Below are 19,859 nucleotides of genomic sequence, written 5' to 3'. Positions count from 1 at the left end.
CTCTTCACAAACTCATTCAATAAGCAGGTTCAATTTAAGTTGCAACTAAATAAGTGGTAAAATAATTAGTTTAAGAATTTTCATTAGCAATCATGTATGTTTACTTTACTTTTGGCAGTAGAGAAAATATCTAACTTTGGGACATGGAAAAATGTGCAGTCACTGATTGAGTGTAAGGGAAATTTTTAGGATACCAGTTAAATAAATTGAAGCAAATTCTATTTGGCTGGTTCCAAGTTAAAGATGCCAAGTGAACCATCCTACCATTTACACCTATTGCTTCACTTTCTTTATATTATCATCACACGTTGATGGAGTGTTCTGCACTGTGGCTGCCATTGTTGAGCTAATAAACTGGTAATGTACAGAACACATACTCTCAAAGATGTACAGCCATCCTCACCACAACCTTGTAAAATTCATTGTGTGCTAGTTATTTGAGCCGTCACTGAGTAATACATCCATTTTCTTCATGTACACATTTAAAACAAAAAATATATGATCTAACGCTATTCTTAGTGATTTTTATATTTTGAAACTGAAGGCTCATAGGTGCATTCCTCGCAAGCATGTCAAAGTCGCGGCTGGCAGACTGTGACTTTGACATGCTTGCTACAGCATTCTATATTCCTGGTGTGAGGCATACAGGGTGGGTAAAAGTAGGTGTACAGCTGTGAATACATGAAACACAGAGGTTATTCTTGTATTATTATTTATTTATTGTTGTATTATTTTCCATATGAACAACTGTGAACCTACATTTGCCCCACCATGTATAATCAGAGGAGTGCCTTCTACAGATCACATTGGATTTACCTATATAACATACTTCAGACATCACCCTAGCAAGTTCTTTCCTTCCCTTCATTTGAGCAATTCTTTTTTTATTGAATTTATTGGGGTGACATCTATAATAATAAAAGCATAATATGCAAATCGACTGACGGTTGAATAGCAGAACTACTGTCCAGACGACCATGCTATGACACGCACTGGCGCCCTAGCCAAGCAATGCTGTGGTGGGTGGGCAGGGCCAGCCAGCGATCGCCCCGCAGAGGAAGGCCCAGGCCAGCCAAGCGATTGCACCCCACTCCTGTCACCCACAGAGGGAGGCGACTGGTGGCAGGGGGGAGGGGTGCTGCCACACAGATGGCAAGCAGTGGCAGTGGCGGGGGTGGGGGCAGGGCCAGCTGCCAGCAGTGGGTGAAGGAAAGCCCTGATAGGCCCTGATCGCCGGCCAGGCCTAGGGACCCTACCCGTGCAATGCGGAGTCCAACCAGCTGGATCCAGGCCAATAGGCTCCCCCAACCTCCTGCAGCCCCTCCCCATGGCCTGCCCCGCCTCCAGTTGCCCCCCCCCCCCCGCCCCCACTCCCAACCCTGACAAGAGAGAGCCCAATTCCTCATGGAATCAGCCATTGATTAGCTTTCTGCCAGCGCCCTGACAGCGCCAAATCCTGTTCACCTGCACCCTGGACCCTGACAGGAGGGAGGAGGGAGCCCGATTCCTCATGGTCCTACCCCGGGCTGCCTTGGCAACAGAATATGTCTGAAGACCAATTATTGGCACAATGTACCTCTGAAGCTTAAAGAAGCCAGCCTTGTTGACAGAACGTTATCTGAAGACCAACTACTGGCACCAGGCCTCTAGTTGGTTAATAAAATTATATAGGTTTCAGTTGAGCAAATCTTAATACCTCAGTTAGTCCACCCAGTTTTTCAGAAAGAAAGCAAAGTAGAAACATCCATCTTCACTTTCTATACATGAACCTCCTGTGACATTGCCCTTGACATAAACATGTCTTTTCTATTGTGTGTATTTACTTATACTTGTCCACTGACACCGAATTTTTTAAATATTCACCTAGGTCTCTCTTCTATTTGTCTTGAATTGCAAAGTACTTAAGGGCAGACCCTGAATCAACAAAGGCCTGCCATGGTATGTGTCCAGGGGAGTGCCCACAAGCTTTTAGAGGAAAATAATGACTGGTTATTACAGGAATACATGACCAAGCTGTTAATGGAAAAGAAAAAACATTTTTAGGATCCTTTCATAATCTAGAAAAGCATTTAAATATAATACATTATTTTTCTGGTTTTAAACATGTAAGATTCTTTATTTAAGACTATATGAAGACAAGGCATTTAAAAAGTATTTTATTAAAACTGAATCTTTAGAGCCTGCAATGCAAACTGGTCCATATTTTTTGTAACTATCCCAAATTCTAACAGAGGAAATATCTAACACAGAGAAATAATAGCCCAGAGAAGTGCTAACACCAACTATAGTTGAATTTGAAATGGCTACACGTGTGCCACATGTAAGTCATTTCCCCGATATATCAGAGTAAGGCTTATAATATACGTATTAATTTTGAGGGTTCTTTCATCACCAAGGAAAGTCAGTGTGGCATATTATTAGGTTTCATATGCTTAAATTATATGCATTTTCAATGACTTGTTTTTAAATTGGAGAAACAAATTTCAAGTTAATTTTTAAATTAACTTATTCAGGACCAGCATTACTTCTAATACTTTTAGGGTCTGCTTTAGCAATCAAAAAGATAAATGTTGAGGAAACTTGTACTTTTCTCGATACCCTAATTTTCCAATATATGCCAAATATTAAAGACTTCATGATGATATTTAAAGTGGCATTACTTACAATAGCAAAAAAAATGAAAATGACCCAAATGTTCCTCAGTGGAGGTGTGCTTTACAATGGAATGCTTACTCTGAGCAATAAAAGGAACAGACTATTGACACACGTGACAACAGGGCTAAATCTCAAATGCATTATGCTCCCTAGAAAGAAACCAGACTCAAAAGGCTACATACTGTATGATTCTATTTATATGACCTTCTGGATAAAGCAAAACTATATGGACATAAATCAGACTGGTAATTTCCATGGGTTTGCAGTGAGAGGAGAAATTCACACAAGACATGGAGGGATGTTTATTGAATAATGAATAGTCCTAGATCTTCATTGTGGTGGTGATTACATGACTATGCATTTGTTAAAACTCACAAAACTGTACATTAAACATTAGGGTTTTACTGTAAATAAATTATGCTTTAATAACAATTGGAAATATTGTATTTTACAATTAAAATTTATTTTAACTCATTTAAAATACTGGCCATAGCATCTTTTCACAAACAAATATGCTTAATCTTCCTAGTGGCCTTCAAAACGTTATTTAATTAATTTGAGCCTATGGAGAAATGTTAACAGAAACCTAAGAAATGCTTGGACATAGTGTAATACGTGAAGATGTCCTTATTTAATATGAAAATAAAATCTCTTTCTAACGCTACACATTTTCTATCAATGGATCAATATGTTCATGGAGAAATGGAGAATATATGGTAGATTATGCCTCTGTGGAACAAAAAAGAGACAGTATAAGGAATATGATTTAGATTGTATCTTTAAACAGAATCCAGTGACTTACATGTGCATCAAAGACTACCTAATTGTTTGTGATCATAAATTACAGGTAACAGATTGGTCAGACTAATGGGGTAATGTTAATACCAGTTCCCATCAAAGCTTTTAGATGGAGAAAATGAAAGGTTAGTGGAATTAGTGGCATTCCCCCACCCAGATTATAGTCATCCTCCAAATACCCATATTATTTATTTGGATCCTTTTCACACACTACTGCTCTTTTAGTTGAGGCTGGTTTAAAATGATATATTTGCAGCCCTCAATTCTTCTTATCCATGTGTCAACAAGTAGGTTCCAGCAATTCCCCAACAAAACACTAGAAAACCTATGTTAGGATAGTCCAGCTGCTTTGCAGGAAGTTTAAACAAAACTTAACCTTTCTTTTCTGCATAATCACACTGATTTATAAATTAAGTCTGAGTTTCAAATACTGAATCATATCAATGGGTCCAAACCAAATGCACAAACATTTCTATATGCTCCATCAACAAAAGAAAAATGTGATAGGGATCACAACGAACAAAGTGAAAAGAAGGACCTGTTTCACACCATCTCCTCTATACCATGCCAACTGTTACTTACAGGGCACTGCCAGCTTTGGTAATAGTGCACTTTTCCATCTAGCAAAGGCAAAATAATAAACAAAAATAGTACATCAACTTAGCATGTCTAAAAAGATTTTAAGGTAACAGAATGAAGGCCGGTACAAGGATTAATAAAAAACCAACAATGTTCACTCACTAGGGTTCACTAGGGTTAATAAAATAGAGTAATTCTTAATTATAGTTGTAACTTCCATTAAAAAAGTTTCCACCACATTATATTTAACGCAGTGATACTAATCCCCTCAAAATCTCTAATTGAACATACCAATAAACTGGATTAATGTAAAACTGTAGTACACATTGCCTACATAATAACAAAAAGTGTTTTCCTGCTCTTTTGACTTCAAGCATAAGAGAATGTAGACTAGTGTGCACCATATACAAGATGAAAAATGTCCATCAGGCTCATTACCCTGAAGTTTTTAAAAATTACAATGTGATATTTGTTTTGATAGCTTCTGTAGCTTAGTACATTTTTTCTTTTCTTTTTCTGTCATTTGCTCTCTAGTTAAAAAGAAAGCAAAATAAAGCAAAAACTTTACAATGAATTTGCCCATCATTTCAGTCAAACTGGTCTAGGCTTACAGTTTTACACTTACCTATCTATGGACCACTTTGGCCACTATTTAAAGACAACCACACTCCCTGGCACGCACACATGCCCAGGTGTGGACCTCTTAGATGACTCTCACTAGAAGGTGGCAGTAGTTGAGGTTGCATTCACAAATCTACATTTCTAGTTTATTTTCCCCAACAGTTTAGTATATAAAGGAAAATTATTATAATAACCAATAAAAGGTGATGTTTACTAAAATTTTGCTACACAGAAATGTTCTAAATATGTTTTTTACGATATCAAAATTTCAGGGGTAAAGAATATGTAGTTATCCCGAAGGTAATACTTTAAATATATAAGTTCCTACATTGTTAAAAATCTCACTGAATTACATTCATATGTCTAGGAATGTAACCAGTCTACTAAATTTGGTGCAGGCCATGTAGAACGGAATTTATCAGCTTTAGATAGTACCTACTGAAATTTCCCCCCGCAAGGCATTTACATATCATATGTGTTTGGTGATGTGCTATACCACGAACCTTAACAGACCTGGGCTGGACTTACTGTGCAGCAGAAGGCAATACTACTGCATTTTCTTTCCCCTTGGAAACCCCAAGAAGATACTGTTCACTCATTTGTAGGGTCACCAGTGTTGGAGCCAACTTGATGACACGTACTACTAGTAATTGAAATATTTGCCTGAATACAATATAAAGTTTAAAGCTTGGATGGTATGGCCAACTATCCCCTCAACATCTCTATTTGAAGATGTGTGTTGTGTAACAGGCATCCCAAACTCAACAGATCCATAAGTACTAATTTTACCACCTCTGCCCTTTCCCACACATGCCCCTTCTTTGATCTCCCTCACTTTTGTAAATGGCACCAACCATTCACCAAGTTTTTTTGTTTGTTTGTTTTTTAGCCAAAGATCTATGTAAGTGTCATCCCTGACTATCATACCTCAGAGACATCCAATTTATTAACAGGCATTGCTGGATCCAAATGCAACCCAAAGCTGACCATGTAACTTCACCAGTATCATGCCAGTGAAAGCCTGGCCATCTCTCACTGGTCTACCCATCAGACGACTGCAAGTCTCCATTGGTCTCCCTGCTCCCACTTTTGCTCTCTTAAAGACTCTTCTCCACAGAGCAGCTAGTGAAACTGTAAAAACACAAACCAGCATCATGGCATACTGCTGATTAAAACCTTCCAATGGCTCCTAAAACTAACCAAACCAAAGTTCTTAGCATGGCATTAAACGCAGCAGAGGAGTTAGCTTCTGCATCATTGTTCAACTCCAGTCGCATTGCCCGCTGACTCACTGACTTCACTGTTTTGAATATGAGTTCTGTTCATGCTTGTCACCCAGACAATCTAGTGGCTCTTTCTTTCCTTTGTAGGTTTCTGTTAAAATATTACCTTTCCCAATGAGCTCATTTAAAGCACAAACCTCTCTATCACTATTTACCCCTTCACTTTTCCTCCTAGCATTTACCATTGCCTGACAGTATACCACAGTTACCGGTTTCCTTTCTGTCCCCCTAACTAGAGCATCGATTCCAATGAGGATGGGGCTCTATCTGTTCACAATATATCTCCAGTCAGAACATGCAACTGAATAAAAATAGAATAGTTAGGCCAAATCTGATTCTCTATTCACTGAACCTAAAACATTAGCAACTTTATATGTTTAGAAAAGTATATGACAATAATCAACACCACTACCTCCAACAACAAAAGAGCCTTTTTATAAAAATATAAACCAAGTAATATTGGTTCATGTATATTTGAAATCTTAATAGGTCAAAAAGTACACAAAGTTCATCTCTAAAAGACCAGGCACATTAAAATATTCTTATTAAAAAAAACCCATAAAAACATTCCTCAGCATTCCAGAACATTCTCTTACCTGGAAACAATTATTCCATCATTACTTGCAATATTCTTTTGCTTTTTTCCAACATCTCATCTTGTTTCAAATAAAATAAATATTTTAACTGTTTCAGGTTATATTTAGTATAATTTTGAAAAAAATCAAATTATCTTAAGATTAAATGTAATTTTGTAAAAATTTACACTACAAAGTAAACATAATCCATATAGGTTTTTTTTTATTCATCCTCCCACCAAAAAATAATTACCTATATCTCAAGGTTTTATTTAAAACTTTTATATTTACAGCTAAATGTCAATGTTAATTAAATAGAAACCATTTAGAAAAACATTTAAGAAAAAAATAAGTGAATCTATACACACTAGTACAGTTTTGGCTTTTATGACAATATTTTTAAAAGATAAATTATAGCTTCTTCTAGGTCTCAAGATGTATTACACAATAAGTCACATAATTGCAAACATACAGTTTTACAAGAAAGTAAACATCATCACAAAGTAGCCTCTTTTATCAAGTAAGTAGGAATCAGAGCAGTGTTATATACTTTAACAATTACACCTCAGTAAACATTTACAAGAACATGGTATAGATTTAAAGGTAAATGCTAGCTTTGACATTACTGAATTCAACGTTGGGGTTTTTAACATTTGTGAGACTGCAGAAGTCTATATTAGGTAGTAATTTGTAATTTTGCTTTGGTCTAATTTTTGAAACATGCACTAAGAGTCCAATATGCAAATAGGTACTTGAAAATCCATCCAACTTCCCTATTTCAGTGAGTTACATTTTGCCCTCTGTTCTATGGTTATAGAACTCATTATACTCTGGTTATAAACTCAAATGAGGCCATGGTTGACAAAATATCAAAAAAAATTTAAAAAAGCAGGGCAGTATCCAACTCAGACTGGCTTCAGCAATGGGACACAACTAACCAACTACAAATGAATATTCAAGTTGCCAAATATTTGATATATAATTAACACTACAGATACGTACCCCTTAAAATATTTCATAGAACCTAAAAAGTTGAAGCTCAGAAGGATTTTGGAGATCATGTAAGTAAATTGATCCCTTCTTTTAGTAAAGTGAGAAAGGGAGGCCCAGAGAAGTTCCCTTATTCAGATACAGACAAATACTTAATGTTGGAGTCAGGTCCGGGACCAGATCTGATTTTATTTTAATGTTCACTTTGGAATTATATGCTGTTTTAATAATAAATACAGTGCATAAAGGATTAAGAAAAACACTTACTTAAATATTAAGTGACAAAGGAGGACATGAAATTCTCTACAATTTAACTAAATCATGTAAAAAAAGTCTTAAAGAAAAAATGTCAAAATATTAAAACTGAGCATTGATATCTGGAGTATGTATATACCTGTATTTATGCATTTAATTTTTTTCTTTTATATACTTCCTATCTTTTCTACAACGAACAATTGCTAGCTAATAGTAAGAATAAAAATAAACGTGAGAGATAAATGTGCCATTAAAATCCAACAGTTGTATTATTAACTATGGTTAATTTGTAGCATGCAAAATACAAAGCTAATTTGCAGTTAAGCATTGCTAAAATATTTCGCTGGTTAAGTAAAGCAATTGCATTGAGGGGAAAATCAAGAGTAAAGAGGGAGAAAGTGTATCCACAAACATGTACAAATGAAATTATTACAAAAAATGTCAGTAAATACATTTTACTATAAATTTATTCTTCTTTTTCTATTTATAAAGAAACAACAGGCCCCGTGCACTAAATTTGTGCATGGGTAGAGTCCCTAGCAGTTGCCGGCTGCCAGCTGGGGCCTCCCTTCCCAGGCTGCCAGCTGCTGGCTGGGGTCTTCCTTCATTCCGCGCTGCCCCCTGGTGGTCAGCGCACATCATAAGGAGTGATTAAACTCCAGGTCCCTCAAACTCCTGAAGGGACACTTCACATATTAGGCTTTTATATATATAAATGGGTACTTACTATTAAATACAAATGAAGCAAACTGCAACCTCTGCCTCTTATCCCACTTGCCAATATAAATTTAATATATAGAATGTGAAAATTTAATATTTAAGTAGCAAGTTTCATTTACCCCATTTTCTGATGTTCTCTGAATTCTCAAAGGTAATGGAACTTACATGTTATAGTACATATACATTTATCCAGAGTTCACTTGAGGCTCGAGTATCATATGCTCCTACTGATTTAGAGCCCACTACACAGAATGTGTGTACATGCTTCCAACTTCTATGTCTGCTACATATCTGTCAGTTTCAGGAAAAGTGACCACTGGAAAACGGTCCAATTAGCTTAGTTTTCCACTGTCCCCTGAATGATGTCACATTTCACACTCTGGCTTTTTCTCATGCACTCCCCCTTTCCCAATTATGCCTACCCTCTATGATTCAGGAAATTTCCATCCTTTCTATAAAGCATCCTTGACTTACAAAATCTGTAATAGCCTCTCCTCAAGCTTATATAAAAACTAAAAGTTCAAATTCATACAATTTAGTGCATAATGCTCTCTAGTGATTTCATGTATGTTAACTTCATATTAAAGTAGATTGTAAATGTCTGTAAGCTCATATCTAGTGTGTCCTTCTTCTGCATTCATATGCACAGTGGGAGTTCAGTGACCAGAAGAGAAAAAAAGATGCGCTAAAAGTTTCAATTAGAAATGAGAATCTTAGCAGATAATGAAGTCAATCAACCAAGCAACCAGGTATTCTTGGTATCCATTTGGTAGAGAGCAAAAACAGTCAGGTGTTATGGGAGAATCAGAGAATACAAGAATATGCTTTTGATGTGAGAACCTTATAATCTTTTTAATGTAAAAGGAACTTTAAAATTAGAAAACAGTAGAGCAGAGTACATAATTATATGTGTAGAAAATAAACGGTGGGAAGGGGAATGAGAATGAATCAGTTTTACTACTAGCATTATGCCTGAAGAAGTCACAAAACATTTCATAAAGAAATAGAGCTTGAGAGACGTGGACTTTTTTTTTTTTTGGACTTTTAGAATAAAAATTCTGAAAAAAGTGGTGCATAACAGGGAACAGAATGAAAAACTCACAAAGCCAGAAAAAAAAATCAAAACAAGATTAGATGCAAGCACTAGGAAATTATTGAACAGTATTGTAGTTGGGTAAAATTCTGTAGGTCTTACTGCAGAAGAGTATAGGATAATTTAGGAGAAAGAACAATGCTGTGTTTGTTTATTGGTGTTTTTTTGTGTGTGGAGGGGGTTGTTGTTTTATTTTTTTAGTCTTCACATGAGGATATCTTCCCACTGAGTTTTAGAGAGAGTGGAAAAGACGGGGGAAAGACAGTGAGAAATATCAATGTAAGAGAAACATATTGATTGGTTGTCTCTTGCACGAGCCCCGACCAGGTCCTGGGCCGGTGAGGAGCCTGCAACCAAGGTACGTGCCCTTGACCAGAATTGAACATGGGACCCTTCTGTCTGCAGGCTGATACTCTATCCACTGAGCCAAACCAGCTATGGCAACAATGTTGTATTTTCCATAAGAAAGTGATCTTGGGAAAGCATAATTTAAATTAAATTGGCTGCAAGAACAAAACATATTGGAGGAAAAGTAGGCAGACTGATTTAATATGAAGGGTAGGAAAATGGGAATCAGAAGACTTGGTTTTATTCTAGTTTGATTTTGGTAAATGTATATAACTGTCCATTGTGCCTCCCGTGTTCCCATTTTTCTAATGAGACCCCTGGGTTAACCTATTTTTCTAATTTTAAAAATCTATTGATATTACTTCTGAGCTCATATCATATGATCAGTTATAAGGCTTGTCCAGCTATGAGCTGAAGATAGTGCAATGGGGAAGATCTGCTGAATATGACAAAATTCAAAACAATAACCAACAGGGTTTAATGGATGAATGAATCTGGCAAATGAGAAAATTGGAGGAACCAAAGTTTATTTATGATGTCAAACTGCATAGCTGGGGGAAATGTGGTATCTCGGAGGAAGAGAGCGTACTGGAAGGGAGAGCTTGCTGTGCTATGTGCTCCTCCACCTTCTCTTGGCTGCAGGGAAGACAGCTTTCGCTCCCTGCTACTCTATGTGGAATCTCAATGCTTAGGGTAGGTCTCCAAGATGCTGTGGTCACCAACAGAGAACCAGGAAGGCCCTAGATTTCTGGCATTTCAGTTTATAAGTACAGCTGGATCATTTCATTGATACATTTGTATTCTCCCCATACTTTCTGTGCTCAGAGCATCAAAACCACTCTTTACGATATCCTTATGCATGGGCAAAGATCTCTATATTCAATACAACTCACTTGATGCTAGGGAGGAGGGTGGTAGCTGGAGGAGGAGGAGAAAGCCGAGGAGGAACATCATACTCTTCACTTCCTAGGTGACCATTGGAAAATACCTGAAAGGAAATCAAAGGGTTAGTTTAGAATTTAATTTCTGGAGGACCTTAAAATAATAGCACCTTTAGAAAAACTTTAAAAAGAATTTATAACTTTAGTTTATTTAATCAAGTGAAATATAATACAATTTACTTTAAGAGTTAATAGCACCATAGTGATAATTCACACCATCCAAAGTAGTACCAAGTTACATTAAAGAAATCCAATACAACGTGATTCTTAAACACAGTGATAAGGAATACTATAATTTCTATAAGTCAGATACAGAGAGCTAGGTAAATCAAGCGTAAAATTCCCCAAGCATGATCAGTTTTTACTGAAAAATTAGAGTGTCTGTAAGGATTCAGTACAGAGAAAAGTAGCACTGGTGCAATTCTTATTTCAGTTCATCCCAAATGCTTGAAGTTGTATCTCTCAGGGGCTAACAACATTTTTAAGCTTCTCGATAACACAGTACATGAGTATAACCAGAAATGCCTCTGCTCTTTCAAACTTCAGCAAAACTGGCAACTGGAGACCTGTTCTGACTTTCAAAGTGCAGAAACTTTTATACATAGATTTCCTTTTGTAAATGACACAAACCAAAATTGTTACCTTGCTCATAAGGTACCACAGAGAGTCACTGTTTTCCAGGGTGCTCAGTTACATTACAGAAACTGTCTGAACAACTGCTCTGTACTAATCTAACAAGTTGAAATTAACACAACTTAAACAGAGAGAGCATAACTTTGCAAAGACATACTCACGAGAAAAACTTAAACGTATTTTAAGACCTTAAGCAACCTTTAGGGTTTTATCATTGGCCTCTTTCCCACACTTTTATTAATGAATACTTAAAAGGTATAGGTGAAAGTTGGTGCAAAAAGGATGAAATACACCCTGAATAGTCCTAGGTAACACAATTAATGACCTGCCAATTACTTTTTTTGTCCCCTTCATAAGTCTAAAGTGGTGTTGAAGCTTTAGAATGCAAAATTGAAAAGGCCCTACATATCCTTCTGTATCAACCTTAAAATAAGTAAAGCAACAGGTTAAGGAATACATTTTAAATATATCAATGTTTACATTTCAAAGCTACACAATCTAAATTTTATAGCATTAAAGTTTCACTCTAAAACCTAGGTCCTATACTATGGAAACATTTTCTTTTTTTTTTCATACCTCCCCACTTTAGATCCAATATACTATAGTAAAGCTATGAGAAAATGTATCTTTAAATGAAATTATGCTATCATAGATGTCTGACTATAGACCAAATATCAGAACAAGGCATTTTTAAAAAAATTACTAGAAAGAAAAAATTAAGTACATATTAATCATTGTAAAGTTCAATAAAAACCGTTAACTTAAAAAATGCCTTGTAGGGATGAAGGAAGATGGCAGCCGGCAGGATGGCAGTGAGGAAGAGAGTGTGAGAGAGTGAGGGAGCAAAAGGGGAGTGTGTCTGTGTGACAGTTAGGTCCTGCAGGACTTTCGAGGGCTGGTGGACAGGGCTATCCTAGATGGGGAGACCTGCTACCAGTGCACTCACTCCCGGGGCAGCTGGCTCTGACACAGTAACCACACCATCTTGAAGGGGAAAGCTGCTATGACTAGGAGCCCATCCTCACCACACCCAGAATGGCCCTAGATAGCACCCTGGACCCTACAGCCACTCTAACCCAAGACCTGCTACCTCAGATGCAAGACCTATGGACACTGGGACCCCAGCCTCCCAGTCCTCAGGATCCTGTGAGTTTCAGAGTGTGCTCCCCTCCTGCCAGCCCACCACTTTGGCCCCGGGCCCCGTGACTGTGCGACCTGCCTGCCAGTTCTGCCACTTTAACAGCATGCCCAACATGTCCAAGCCACTGGGCCCACTGGCGAGTCGGGACTGTGCAACCTGCCCCCCAAGCCCATCAATACAACTGCAGGCCCTGTGCATCTCCATGCCAGGGCCCTTCAGGAAGTCTTCAGGTGAGTGCGACCCTCCTGACAAGCCCACCGCTGTAGCCACAGGCCCCAGGCGACTCAGAGCCTAGATCTTTCAGTAAGAGCAAAAGTGGGGAGACAAAGTAACAACCTCCAAAGGAAAGAGTAATCACCAGAAAAGGTACTAAATGAAATGGAGGCATGCAATATGTCATAAAAAGAATTCAGAGTAAGGGTCATAGTGTTTCTAAATGGGATAGATGAGAAAATCAACAACTTATGTAAGAATCAAGAGGAAATAAAAATGATATAGCTACAATAAACAACACAATAGAAGGTTTCCACAGAAGACTAGAAGAAGCTGAGGACCGAATTAGCAAATTAGAAGTCAGTGCTGAAAAAACTACCAATCTGAACAGCAATTGAAGAAAAAATTAAAAAGCAGGAGGAGAGCCTAAGGGAGCTTTGGGACAATATGAAATGAAGTAACATACTTATATTAGGGGTGCCAGAACAACAAGAAGAGGAGCAAGGATTAGAAAACATATTTGAAGAAATAATGACAGAAAACTTCCCTATTTGGGGAGGAAAAAGTCACAAAACCAGAGAGTCCCAAAAAAGATGAACCCCAAAAGACCCACACCAAGACATGTTGTAATTGCAATGGCAAACGTTAACAACAGAGAGAATCTTAAAGACTGCAAGAGAGAGACAGAGAGTTACCTATGAAGAATCTCCTATTAGATTATCTAACAATTTTTCAACAGAAACACATCAGGCCAGAAGGAAATGGAATGAAGTATACAAAGTGATGCAAAGTAAGGGAATTAATCCAAGAATACTCTATCCAACAAGGCTATCATTCAAAATTGAAGGGTAAATCAGGAGCTTTGCAGACAAAAAAGGCTAAGGGAGTTTATTACTATCAAGCAATGCAAAAATGACAAAGGTACTGTTGTAAAAAGAAGGGGAAAAAAAGGAATAAGGTACATAGGCACAAAAAATAAAAATGGCTACAAACAAGTACCTATCAATAATAACTTTAAATGTAAATGGCCTAAATGCTTCAATCAAAAGACATCCAGTGGCTGAATAGATTAAAAAAAAATGACCCATATATATGCTGTCTACAAGAGACCCACCTCAGAACAAGGGACTCACACAGACTTGAAAGTGAAGGAATGGAAAAAAATAACTTTCAGGCAAACGGAAATGAAAAAAAAAGCTGGGGTACCAATACTTGTATCTGACAAAATAGACCTCAAAGTGAAGGCCATAACAAGAGATAAGGAAAGCCACGTCATAATATTAAAGGGATCACTACACCAAGAGGATATAACTCTGGTAAACATATATGCACCCAATGCAGGAGCACCCAACATACATAAAAAAACTTCTGGAAAATATCAAGAGAGAAATCGACAGCAATACAATCATAGTAGAAAATTTTAATACCCCATTGACATCACTGGATAAATCCTGTAGACAAAAAATCAGCAAAGAAACACTAATCCTAAATGACTCACTAGATAAGATGGACTTAATCGACATCTTCAGAACATTTCACCCCAAAGCTGCGGAATATACGTTCTTCTCAAGTGCACATGAGACATTTTAAATGACAGACCACATATTGGGTCATAGCAAACTCCACATTCAAGAAGACTGAAATCATATCAAGGATCTTCTCAGATCACAATGGCATAATATTAGAAATAAATTACAATAAAAACAATAAAAACATTCAAATACTTGGAGGCTAAGTAGCATGCTATGAAACAATGATTGGGTTACCAAAGAAGAAATTAAAACCATCCTGGAAACAAATGACATTGAAAACACAGCAATCCACATGATCTCATGCATCTAGGGGAAATAATGAACAACATAAACTGATGAACAAAAACAGACCAGGAGACAAGGAAGCATCAATCAGACTGTCAAACCTCAGAGGGAAGGAAGGGGAGGGTGGGGTAAAGGGGGAGAGATCAACCAAAGGACTTGTATGCATGCATATAAGCCTAAACAGTGGTCACGGACAACAGGGGGGCGGGGGCATATGTGGGGAGGGGTTTGGGATGGGAATGGGGGGGGGATGAGGACAATTATGTGATACCATAATCAATAAAGAAATAATAAAAAAAAGAAAACACAACAACCCAAAATCTATGGGACACAGTGAAAGCAGTCCTGAGCGGGAAGTTCATAGCATTACAGCGTGCCTCAAAAAACACACACACACAAAACAAAACAAAACAAAAATACCGTAAAAACAAATTGGTAATAAATAATCTAACTCTACAACTTGAAGAATTAGAAAGAGAGCAACAAAAAAGCCCATAGTAGGCAGAAGGAGGAGATAATAAAGATCAGAGCAGAAATAAATGACATAGTGACCAAAAAAAACCAATACAAAAGATCAATAAAACCAAAAGCTGGTTCTTTGAAAGGATAAAGATGATTGATGAAATTCTAGCCAGGCTCACCAAGAAGCAAAGAGAGAGGACCCAAATAAACAAAATCAGAAATGACAGAAGCACAATAACAACAGACCCCAGAGAAATACAAAATATTGTAAAAAAAAAAATACTATGAACAACTATATTCGAACAAACTGGTCAACCTAGAAGCAATGAACATATTCCTAGAAAAATATAACCTTGCAAAACTCAATCTGGAAGAATAAAAAAAATATGAAAAGGCCAACAACTATGGAGTAAATTGAAGCAGTCATCAAAAAACTTCCAGAAAATAAAAGCCCTGGGCCAGATGGCTTCACAGGGGAGTTTTACCAAATAGTCAAAGAAGAACTGAAACCTATCCTCCTCAGACTATTCCAAAAATATTCAAGAGGAAGGAACACTTCCAAGCTCTTTCTATGAAGCCAGCATCACCATAATACCAAAACCAGATAAAAGACACTACAAAGAAAGAGAATTATGGGCCAATATCCCTGATGAACACAGATGCTATAATCCTCAACAAAATCCTAGCAATTCAGATCTAGCATTACATTAGAAAGATCGTACACCATGACCAAGTGGGATTTATTCCAGGGATGCAAGGATAGTACAATATCCACAAATCAATAAACGTGATCTATCACATAAACAAATTGAGAGACAAAAATCACATAATCATATCAATTGATGCAGAAAAAGCATTTGACAAAATCAAACACCCTTTCTTGATAAAAACCCACAGCAAAGTGGGAAAAGAGGAATCATACCTCAACATAATAAAAGCTTTATATGACAGACCTATATCCAACATCTTACTCAATGGGCAAAACCATTTACCCTAAGAACAGGAACAAAACAGGTATGCCCACTCTCACCATTTCTGTTCAACATAGTACTAGAAGTGCTAGCCATTGCGATTAGACAAGAAGAATAAAGGAAAGGCATCCAAACTGTAAAAGGAGAAGTAAAACTGTCATTATTCTCAGATGATATGATATTGTACATAGAATACCCTAAAGACTCTATCAAAAAACTATTAGACTTAATAAATGAATTCAGCAATGTAGCAGAATACAAAATTAACACCCAGAAATCTATGGCTTTTTTACAAGTATACACCAATAATGGACTTACAAAAAGATAAATTTAAAAAACAACCCAATTTACCATTGCGACAAAATAATTAAGATACCTAGGAATAAACTTAACCATGGAGATAAAGACCTGTACTCAGAAAACTACAGGACATAAAAAAAAGAGATAAAGGAAGAAATAAACAAATGGAAGAATATACCATGTTCATGAATGGGTAGATTCAATATCATTAAAATGTCCATACTACTTAAAGCAATCTATAGATTCAATGCAATCCCCATTAAAATACCAATGGCATATCTCACAGACCTTAGAACAGGGGTCCTCAAACTTTTTAAACAGGGGGCCAGTTCACTGTCCCTCAGACCATTGGAGGGCTGGACTATAGTTTAAAAAAATCTATGAACAAATTCCTATGCACACTGCATATATCTTATTTTGAAGTAAAAAAACAAAATGGCAAAAATACCCGCATGTGGCCCGCAGGCCGTAGTTTGAGGATGCCTGCCTTAGAACAAATGCTCCAAAAATTCATATGGAATAAAAAAAGACCCAGAATAGCCACAGCAATCCTGAGAAAGAAGAACAAACTTGGAGTGATCACAATAACAGTTATCAAGCTATATTACAAGCCACTATTCTCAAAACTACCTGGTACTGGCACAAGAACAGACATATAGACCAATAGGACAGAACAAAGAACCCAGAATTCGACCCAAGCCATTATGCTCAATTAATATTTGACGAAAGAGACAAGAGCATACAATGGAGTCAGGGCAGTCTCTTCAATAAATGGTGTTGGGAAAATTGGACAGATACATGCAAAAAGAAATGAAACTAGACCACCAACTTACACCATACACAAAAATAAATTCAAAATGGATAAAGGACTTAAATACAACATGGGAAACCATAACAATCTTAGAGGACTCCACAGGCAGCAAAATATCAGACAATATCTTTACTCATACAGCTCCTAGGAAAATGGAAAATAAGGAGAAAATAAACAAATGGTACTATAGCAAAATAAAAAGCTTCTACACAGCAAAAGAAACCATCAACAAAACAACAAGAAAGCCCACTGCATGGGAGAACTATTTCCCAATGTTATCTCCAATAAAGGATTAATCTCCAAAATTTATAGGGAACTCATACAATTTAACAAAAGAATCCAATAAAAAAAAATGGGCAAAGGACCTAAATAGACACTTTTTGAAAGAAGACATAGAGAAGGCCAAGAGACATACAAAAACATGCTCAAAGTCACTAATCATCGGAGAGATGCAAATTAAAACAACAATGAGCTACCATCTCACACCTATCAGAATGGCTATCATCAACAAATCAACAAATGACAAGTGCTGACAAGAATGCAGAGAAAAAGGAACCCTCATGCACGGCTGGTGGAAATGCAGACTGGTGCAGCCTCTGTGGAAAACAGCATGGAGTTTCCTCAAAAAATTAAAAATGGAACTCCTATTTGACCCAGTAATCCCACTTCTAGGAATATATCCCAAGAAATCAGAAAGGATATATGCACCCCTATGTTCATAGCAGCACAATTTACAATAGCTAAGATATGGAAACAGCCTAAGTGCCCATCAGCAGATTAGTGGATTAAAAATGGTGGTACATCTACACAATGGAATACTATGTTGCTGTAAAAAAGAAGGAACTCTTACCATTCGCAAGAGCATGAATTGGCATGGAGAGCATTATGCTAAGCAAAATAAGCCAGTTGGAGAAAGACATGATCTCAGTCCTTTGTGGAATATAATGAACAACATAAACTGATGAACAAAAATAGTTCCAGAGACAGAGAAGCATCGAACAGACTGTCCAATCTCAGAGGGAAGGCAGGGGAGGGGGGGGCGTGTAAGAGATCAACCAAAGGACTTGTATGCATGTATATAAGCATAACCAATGGACACAGACACTAGGGGAGTGAGGGCATGTGCTTGGAGGTAGGAGTGGCCAGGGAGAAGTCAATGGGGGAACAATATGTAATGCTTTAATCAATAAAGAATTAAAAAAAATGCCTTGTAACCAACAAACACATATATCAAACTACAAATAGTAAGTGTGATAAAAAGTTATTCTTCAGTGGAAACCTGTGTATGTATGCATGGATATAAGGCAAGACTTTTGGAATCAAATCATCTAGATGTTTTTTTATTCTGGAAAAATATAGTATGGCCCAGCCGGTGTGGGTCAGTGGTTGAGCATAGACCTCTGAATTAGGAGGTCAGGGTTCAATTACTGGTCAGGTCTCATGCCCGGTGTGGGCTCGATCCCCATTAGGGGGCACGCAGGAGGCAGCTGACCAGTGATTCTCTCTCATCAATGATGTTTCTATCTCTCTCCCTCTGAAATCAATAAAAATGTATTTTTAAAAAATAAAATATAGTATGAATTTTATATGCCATTATTTATTTTCTTGGGAGAAAGTATCTAATGTACTGATGATATCTAATAAAATTCCAGCAGTTATAAAAGGGAGATATGGAAATAACAGTTTCAGTTATATTTGCTCTAATCTAACAATAAGCCAGCCGTAATTTTATAATCAGAACACTGTGAATATAGTATATGAAAAGGAATATCAATATACTCAAACATTTACTGATGTTAAAAATGCTTTCATTTGCACATCCGGTAAATGAAACAATAAATCCTATATTAATAAAAGGCTAATATGCAAATCAACCGAATGGCAGAATGACTGGTCGCTATGATATGCACTGATCACCAGAGGGCAGACGCTCAATGCAGGAGCTGCCCCCTGGTGGTCAGTGCGCTCCTACAGGGGGAGTGCCTCCCAGCCAGAAGCCAGGCTCACGGCTGGCGAGAGCAGCGGTGGTGGCAGGAGCCTCTCCTGCCTCTGCTGCAGCACTAAGGATGTCTGACTGCTGGGTAGGCCTGCGGGGATTGGGCCTAAGCTGTCAGTGGGACATCCCCCGAGGGCTTCCGGACTGCGAGAGGGCGCAGGCTGGGCTGAGGGACCCTCCTGAGTGTACGAATTTTGTGTACCCGGCCTCTAGTATATTAATAATAAAGCATACACAATATTTTTGAGTACTACCATTAAATTTTGACAAGTCACACAGGCAATGGTGTCTACCATCAGTAAGATCATGAAGCACAGTTAATGATATACTTTATTCTAGGAGAGCAATAACCTATCAAAGTTAAGTGATTTGCCCTAATTTTGTGACACTATTCCTTTGCTTTAAAATGCAAGCAGTACTTTCCCCTACTGCTTTAGACACACTGTTATTAATGCACAGTAACCCGAGGATTTCCCCTGCTTCTGCAATGTCACCGTGTCTTTTCTGAACCATTCATTTGGTTCTTGGCATGTTCTTCTGTTTTATGTTCTGTGGAAGAGCATTCATGCCACAGTGAGTCTTAGCACAAAGCCTCTCCTACTTCCTCATTTTATAAGACATTTACTTCAGTGCTTTACACACAGTAGGGCTGAGTGA

General features: G+C 37.4%; 1 protein-coding gene across 3 annotated transcripts in view; it reads right to left on the bottom strand.

The window, feature by feature from the left end:
- The window catches only part of CBLB (Cbl proto-oncogene B), a 226,173-nt gene that overhangs the window by 34,468 nt on the left and 171,846 nt on the right, over window positions 1-19,859 (bottom strand). For all 3 annotated transcript variants that reach the window (XM_079767368.1, XM_079767367.1, XM_079767369.1), the window contains exon 13: window positions 10,811-10,905. In XM_079767368.1, coding sequence (XP_079623494.1) covers window positions 10,811-10,905 — 95 coding nt within the window. The remainder of the gene's footprint in view (window positions 1-10,810; window positions 10,906-19,859) is intronic.

This window comes from Cnephaeus nilssonii (genome assembly GCF_951640355.1).
Source record: "Cnephaeus nilssonii genome assembly, chromosome: 3".
Lineage (NCBI taxonomy): Eukaryota > Metazoa > Chordata > Mammalia > Chiroptera > Vespertilionidae > Cnephaeus > Cnephaeus nilssonii.
The sequence above is the reverse complement of the archived record's forward strand: the minus strand, read 5'-3'. Positions and strand labels throughout refer to the sequence as shown.